General features: G+C 39.8%; 1 protein-coding gene across 3 annotated transcripts in view; it reads left to right on the top strand.

Moving 5' to 3' along the window:
• Positions 1 to 7720, top strand: part of septin5a (septin 5a) — a 20006-nt gene that overhangs the window by 9479 nt on the left and 2807 nt on the right. The window contains exons 1-9 of one of the 3 annotated variants that reach the window (XM_032516349.1): positions 1175 to 1572; positions 3365 to 3455; positions 4010 to 4096; positions 5194 to 5317; positions 5469 to 5603; positions 5807 to 5924; positions 6017 to 6118; positions 7246 to 7342; positions 7452 to 7587. In XM_032516349.1, coding sequence (XP_032372240.1) covers positions 1498 to 1572; positions 3365 to 3455; positions 4010 to 4096; positions 5194 to 5317; positions 5469 to 5603; positions 5807 to 5924; positions 6017 to 6118; positions 7246 to 7342; positions 7452 to 7587 — 965 coding nt within the window. In that variant the 5' untranslated portion in view covers positions 1175 to 1497. Of the gene's footprint in view, positions 1 to 1174; positions 1573 to 2017; positions 2204 to 3364; positions 3456 to 4009; positions 4097 to 5193; positions 5318 to 5468; positions 5604 to 5806; positions 5925 to 6016; positions 6119 to 7245; positions 7343 to 7451; positions 7588 to 7720 lie in introns of those variants that run through there. The other 2 variants (XM_032516351.1, XM_032516350.1) reach the window with 2 other exon arrangements.

Raw genomic sequence — 7720 nt, 5'->3', positions numbered from 1 at the left:
ACACACACACACACACACACACACACACACACACACACACACACACACCCCTGGCACATCTGGAAGCAATCAGCTGCAAGATGCAACCTTTGCCATGAAATGCCCCAAATAAAAAGAGAAAAAAGAAAATCTGAATATCTTGTTAACAACGCTGTGTAGTCCTTCAGTGCCTTGTTATCTTAACACCGCAGGATAGCACTAACACACAAGCTGCAAGAATTATTTTACAGCGCTTGCTAAAAACGTGAATTAACATCAATATAATAGGAATAGTTTGACTGAATTTGGGGAAATATGTTGATTTGTATGTGATGAGGAGATTAGGCATGGTAGTATGCTGATTTGGTTACCTCTGGACAGAGCCAGGTTTCACCATTTCCACTTTTTGTGCTAAGCTAAGCTAACCGGCTGCTGGCTGTAGCATCGTATTTATTGTACACCGTTGAAAGTGGTATCAATTTCTCATCTAACTCACAGCAAAAAAAGGAATAAGAAATGTTTTTTTAAATATTAAACAATTACTTTTTAATCAAATAGATGCCTAAGAAACCAATCGAAAAAAGAAGCAGTTTTAGGTTGGGTTGTATGGATTTTCACATAAATATTAGACCTAAAATAAACAATGTATACAAAATGTATACTAATTAGCTAAGGTAAAATGAAAACAGATTGGGGAACAGAACTTTGTTTTTTTATCATTCCTCTTCCATCAGTTTTATATTGTGACCCTTTGGAGCCCTATGTTAGGAAGAATTATACTTCCTTACTTTATATAAGATATCACTCACAGGGGCCATTTGTTTGCAGAACAAGACTTTACTTTTTACTTTTGTTAAGTACATTTTGCTGTCAGTTATTCTGTATTCACTTATACTTATACGCTCCCTCTACAGGCCTTTACTTGCTGCGTTTGTATCTTTATCTGTTGTTTGTTCTGTTACTTTTGTCACAGTCAAGTTCAAACAAGTTTTTTTAATCTAAACTTTCTATCTGTTTCTTCTCATTCTGCATTGCTTTGCGAGCTGGTTGTCATTTCTCTCGGTGTAGAGTTTTAAAGCTGGGGGAGGGAATACAGGCTGAATGAATGAGTTTCTTTTAGAGTTTCACTTCTTCCATCCCTCCCTTGTTTCCTCCCTCAAATTGCCAACTCTTTCGTACTCCCTCTCTCCATTTCCCTCCCTCTAAGTGAGAATTCCTCCGTACCTGTCTGAACAGGGAGAGTTGGACCGCTGTAGGGCAGAGGAAAGAAAGAAATAGAAAGAAAAGAAAGGGAATCAGGAGAAGGAAAGTAGGAGGAACAAAAGGGACACAGTTAAAGAGCACAAACAGAAAAGAGGTGTTGTAAGAGACAATTTCGGAACGGACACAGAGCGAGAGACGAGTTTATCAAGTTCTCGAGGCTTCACATTTGCCTTTTTCCCTGCTCCCTGCTGGGCTGTTTTTCAACTTTCCGAGACCCGTGGCTATTTTGGTCCGTCAGTGTTGGAGTGGTTTGGGATGGATGCCATCATGCTGCAAGAAAAACTGGTGGAACGGCTGCTGTGCCCACGAGTGAGAACAGCCAGGCAGAAGGTAAAACAGTTGCATTTATTTGGGTAAAATAGACAAAAAAGTGGAAAAATGATCAGAAAAATTTCAAAATAATGAAAAATATATACACATATTTCAGGATTACTTTACAAATACATAAACAGGAAGCCCTAGCACCTGTTGACTCACTGCCAGCATCTTTTGGTGCTATCTCTGCTTTTCTGCGGAGATGTGTGATACCTCCAGTGACAGATTTACTGCTGAGGTGAAGTGTTTTTATGATTACTCACTGATTTATCAACAGCTTTCTTTTCATTCTCACATCTCTGGCTTTCTGACAAGTGTGTCTGCCATGCACTGATTGCACCGCCTGTGGTTTTTGTGTGTGTTTTTGTAAAAGCCATCCTCACCCGAGAGGGCTGTCGGAAATGCCTATGACAAGTTATGACAGCTTATAAGGGCTCTGACTGTTTGTTTGGCTGTGTGTTTGCAGAGTGAAAAAAGAGCTTTTCAGGTCTGTTGAATGTAGCTTCTGTCTGTGTGTGAATGCTCTCGACGGGCCTCGAGTGCGTATTTATATCTACACATGTCAACACGTACTGTCGGGGAAAGATGACGTTCTGCCAGATGCAGCAGAGAAAACCTGCAGGACTGAGAGCTACTGTGTGACACAGTGAGCGACTGGTATCCTGTGGCTCTCTTTGTGTGTTTATGTGAGAGTTTTAGCCGACAATCTGAGACGCAGTTTTTTTCTCAGCTGCTCACAGTGGAATGCTGTGCACATGTTTTTCCATGCAGTTGTAGATTTTCTGTATTGTATTTTATTTCTGTCTGTCTGGTGAGGTCATTTTTATTGTATCACGAGCTGATAGATACATTTAATTTTCACATTAGAAAACATATAAGCACTCTTACAGTTATTTGGTGTCTGCTTTGCTTATGATTTTTAAGCTGTTTGCTTTTGACATTTTATTGTAGAGCTGAAACAATTAGTTATTACTATTAAATTAGCCAAAATGGATTAGTAAACTTTTTGATCATCAATTAATGTTTAAATAATTTTTCAAGCAGAAATGTAAAACAATACCCATTTCTAGTTTCTCAATTGTGATAATATGCTACTTTTGTTTGTCTTTTGCAGTGGTGGAAAAAGTACTCTGAACGTTTACTGTAAAACGTAAAAGAAGCGTTACCAAAGCTCAGAATACTCAGTTACAAGTTACAATCCTGCATTAAAGATTTTACTTAAGTAAAAGTGCATTAGCTGCAAAAAATACTTAAACTACCTTAAGTAAAAGTTCTCATTATTCAGACTGGCCTATATCAGAATATTGTATATTATAATATTGCATTGTGCAACTTTATACAATAAAGGTTTATACGTATAGGACACCTACTAAGTAGGCTAGTTCTGGTCAAACTGTCTGTTCACAGTTCTAAACGAATGCCCCAAATAAAAAGAGAAAAAGAGAAAATCTGAATATCTTGTTAATAACACTGTATAGTCCTTCAGTGCCTTGTTCTCTGAACTCCGCAGTATAACACACAAGCTGCAAGAATTATTTTACAGCGATCATCTCTCATCCCATTTGCTGTTTACATAATCAGGAAATGTGGCTAAAATTAAACAATTAATCAATTATCAAATTAGCTGCCAATTATTTTTCTATCAACTGATTGTTTGACTAGTTGTTTTAGCTCCACAATGATTTTCAGGTACATTGATAAGAAAATCATTGGTTGCAGCACTGTGATTTGATAGTTTCTTCCTCAAAGCATGACTTCAAACTAAACACCTCCTTCTTCTTTTGTGTCTGTTCTTTTTCTGTCACAGGAGAAACAGTATGTGGGTTTTGCAACTCTGCCCAACCAGGTCCACAGGAAGTCGGTGAAGAAAGGCTTCGATTTCACGCTGATGGTTGCAGGTCAGTTTGTAGTCAAAGATACTAAAACCTACTTGTACACCTTACTAATATACCTAATAAATCAGTTTTTTAGTTTATTCGTAAATTGTAAACATTATGACCGTCTGTCTATTTGTCTGTCTGTCTGTCTGTCTGTCTGTCTGTCTGTCTGTTCGTCGGTCTGTCGGTCCATCTGTCTGTCCATCTGTCTGTCCTTACTGTCCTTACTGTCTGTCTGTCTGTCTGTTCGTCGGTCTGTCGGTCCATCTGTCTGTCCTTACTGTCTGTCTGTCTGTCTGTCCTTACTGTCTGTCTGTCTGTCTGTCTTGTCGGTCTGTCGGTCCATCTGTCTGTCCTTACTGCTGTCTGTCTGTCCTGTCCTTACTGTCTGTCTGTCTGTCTGTCCTTACTGTCTGTCTGTCCTTACTGTCTGTCCGTCGTCGTTCCTGGTCCATCTGTCCCCTGTCCCTTACTGTCTGTCTGTCTGTCTGTCTGTCTGTCTGTCTGTCTGTCTGTCGGTCGTCGGTCTGTCTCTCTGTCTGTCTGTCTGTCGGTCCGTCTGTCTGTCTGTGCAGGAGAGTCTGGTATGGGTAAATCCACCCTGGTCAACAGCCTGTTCCTCACAGACCTCTACAAAGACAGGAAGTTACTGAATGCTGAAGGTGAGTCTTTATGCTATTTATCATCTCTCTACACCAGTCATAATGAATGCATTGCTCTGGTGTGATAGTAAACCAGACCACCGTTTTCTTCTATTATTTAACTTTGTCCCCCAGCAGCACTGAAAAGTCCATTTTAGTTTGTACATTTTCTAATTGATTAACTGGCAATTAATCTGCAGACAACCCGCACCATTAAAACTTCATAAATGTCTCAGTTAATAAGGCTTTTAGTAAGTCTGTTACTAGGATACATCTGTGGCCAATCCTTTGTGAATGTAGGTATGACTTTATTTTATTTATATTTGCATACAACCCAATTATGTGTGTTTCAGATATTCATGCAGTTTAGAGTGCGGGGAATTTTCGATTATCCGGTGTAACCAAAGCTACTCAGTTATTTAGTCTGACATTTCTAGTTAATTATTTTGTAATATATTGTGTGATCTTTGGGAAATATAATTTCCAATTTTCCTTGTTCACATTATAATAATAGCTCTCATGTGTTAGCAAGCTAACGTTGGTTTTATCAGTTAGTTCAGTTAGCTACGCTACAGTTACACCAGGCACTTCCTGGGTGTAAATATTTAGTGACACCTAATCTCTACATAAGAGCTAGCTTGTGTGGTGCAACCCGTTTTAATTTAGTTGAGTGTAAACATGTTATAACTGGTTTTAACTCAGGACCAGTTGGTGCAACCAACTCTAGAGCACCAAATGTGTATCAGTTCCTCGCTAATAATAGTCCCCAACAAATGCACTATTTTGTCCTTTAAAAAAAGAAATATATTCATAACGTGTTTGGTAAAGATTAAAGATTTGTATTGCAATATTGAGAAACATTGTTGATTTTGGTCTTTTCATGGGATTCATTCACAACCCTTATCCTTGCGAGATGCATTTGTAAAGCAGCTTTGTAATAATAATAATAATAATGTCTATCAATCGTGTCACTATTGCTGGGGGCACACCCCTCAATTTCTCCATCAGGGTTTATGTTGCACCATTCACTGTCTTGTTCTACTTTGTCACTGACATGCTGTTTCAGCTGCTTCACCTAATTTTCTCCCCGTCTTCTTCTCTGTGTCTGTGCTTTGCAGAGCGTATCAACCAAACGGTGGAGATCATCAAACACACTGTAGACATTGAGGAGAAAGGAGTCAAGCTCAAGCTGACCATCGTCGACACGCCGGGGTTCGGAGACGCAGTCAACAACAACGAGTGGTGAGCTGAAAGACCTGCTGCTCTGACATGTGCCCGATTTAGCCGGCTCGCTTGAATTCACAATACCTAGAGGAGTTGTCAATGTAGTCTTTGTGTGTGTGTGTGTGTGTGTGTGTGTGTGTGTGTATGTGTGTGTGTGTGTGTCTTCTAGCTGGAAGCCGATCACAGACTACATAGATCAGCAGTTTGAGCAATACTTCAGGGATGAGAGCGGGCTGAACAGAAAGAACATTCAGGACAACCGAGTCCACTGCTGCCTTTACTTCATCCCTCCTTTTGGGCATGGGTAAAAACAAACACACACACACACACACACACACACACACACACACACACACACACACACACACACAAAACAATGTTTGAAGTCAGTGTCACTAGGTCACTAGGTGGAATAATGTAGCATGACAATTCAAAAACATTTTCTACCTGTTTTAGTTTGAAAGACTTTACTCTTACTTTACTCTCACTCTGGATTTCTCTCCACAGGCTGCGACCGGTGGATGTTGAGTTCATGAAGGCTCTTCATGAAAAAGTGAACATAATTCCTCTCATTGCAAAAGCCGACTGCCTCACGCCCAATGAGATAAAAAAGCTCAAAGACAGAGTGAGTCCCATGACTGCATCTCCACAGTAAATTCAGTATGTTTTACTGTATACAGATTGTTCACTGTAACCATTAATCGGATGTATCTTTAGATACGAGAGGAAATAGACAAGTTTGGGATCAAAGTGTACCAGTTCCCCGAATGTGACTCAGATGAGGATGAAGAGTTCAAACAACTTGACAAAGAGCTGAAGGTGAGTCAGTCAGAGACCTATAACTGGTTCACTATTAAGTGAAGTCACTGTAACTTTGGCCACAGATTTAGGTCTTTTCACTCCTCTGGGGTGCAGGAAAACATATTTTCTCAATCAGGGTCCTAACCAGGATCAAGAGAACACACCCTCGCTCTGAAAATACTGACAAGACACCAAAATAAATAAAAAAAATTTGGTCATATTTTCTTTTAAGTTTTATTTCCCAACATACAGGTCTAAATGCTGTTATAAAGTCAACATTTCACTTCCAAGAATACAATTCTGTTGTGGTAATAGTACATTTCTTTATTTGGTTAGCTAAAGAGTTGTTACAAATAAATATATTCAGTCTAAAAATACTGAAAATAGCTGATTAAACACACTTCTGCTGGTGGCTAAAACCTTACTGTTCTCAATGGAAGCTACAGCCCTGTCCTCACTTACCTCCTTGCGGGATGTCCAACTGTCCAGATAATATCAGTTTTATGGTTTTTGAGGGGTCTGCCTTAATCTTCACTTACAGTGGAAGTGAATAAAGTTTAGTATTTGGTCCACAAAGCGATGAAACATCCCATTTGAGAGACCTAACAGCAACAAATCTGTCCAGAAACAGTTTTCACAGGAATTACTTTGTAACAACAGGAGAGGTCTGTGGACTGAGTTTTGGAAAAAAGACACTGCTTTTTAAAAGAGATTTTTTTTTGTGTGCTGCAAACACCACAAACAAAGAGAAATCTCAAGACACATACCTCATAACCTGGGCCGGGGGCACATAAAACTAAAACTATCTGCATGGCTAGAGCACACATTTTGACTTGTCAAACAGATGTGACAAGTGACAATATTGTCGCTGTGTTGCATTGTGATAATTGTAGCAACGGAGCCATTGTTAATGTTGTGACATGAATCCACTGATCAGCTGGGAAAATATGTGCAAGCAAAATAAACAATAAACTTTTTTTACATGTCTCAACAATTACAGTCACGCCTTTCTGAAGACGCTCAGTAGGCTTTTGTGAATGTGTATAACTCTGTGAATAGGAACAAGGGCACAGCTTGCTCAGTCAGCTCTGGCTGAATAGATCAGGGTAAGAACAACAAACCCACCCTCATGTCTCTGTGTGCAGGAGTGCACCCCGTTCGCTGTGATCGGCAGTAACACAGTGGTGGAGGCTCGAGGGCAGAGAGTGAGAGGGAGACTGTACCCCTGGGGAATTGTTGAAGGTTTGTTTGTATGTTCACGTATTGTGCAGCTGTCATCAGCCTGCATCACAGTTTGAGTGGCATAACTTTTTAGAGATTATTCAATGATTTTGAGTATTTCTTTTTTCAGTGGAGAACCAGTCGCACTGTGACTTTGTGAAATTGAGGAACATGCTGATTCGTTCACACATGCACGACCTCAAAGACGTGACCTGCGACGTTCACTACGAAAACTACAGAGCGCAGTGCATCCAGGAGATGACCAGGTATGTGGAGACGTGAGAGAGAGGAGGTTTTATAAACATCTCAGATTACTGATGTTTACACATTTCAGTACAGTTTTGTCAGCTTCACTTTTTCTTCTTCTTCTTCTTCTTCTTCTTCTTCTTCTTCTTCTTC

This window comes from Etheostoma spectabile, chromosome 5 (genome assembly GCF_008692095.1).
Source record: "Etheostoma spectabile isolate EspeVRDwgs_2016 chromosome 5, UIUC_Espe_1.0, whole genome shotgun sequence".
Lineage (NCBI taxonomy): Eukaryota > Metazoa > Chordata > Actinopteri > Perciformes > Percidae > Etheostoma > Etheostoma spectabile.
This window is presented reverse-complemented; position numbering and strand designations above follow the sequence as displayed.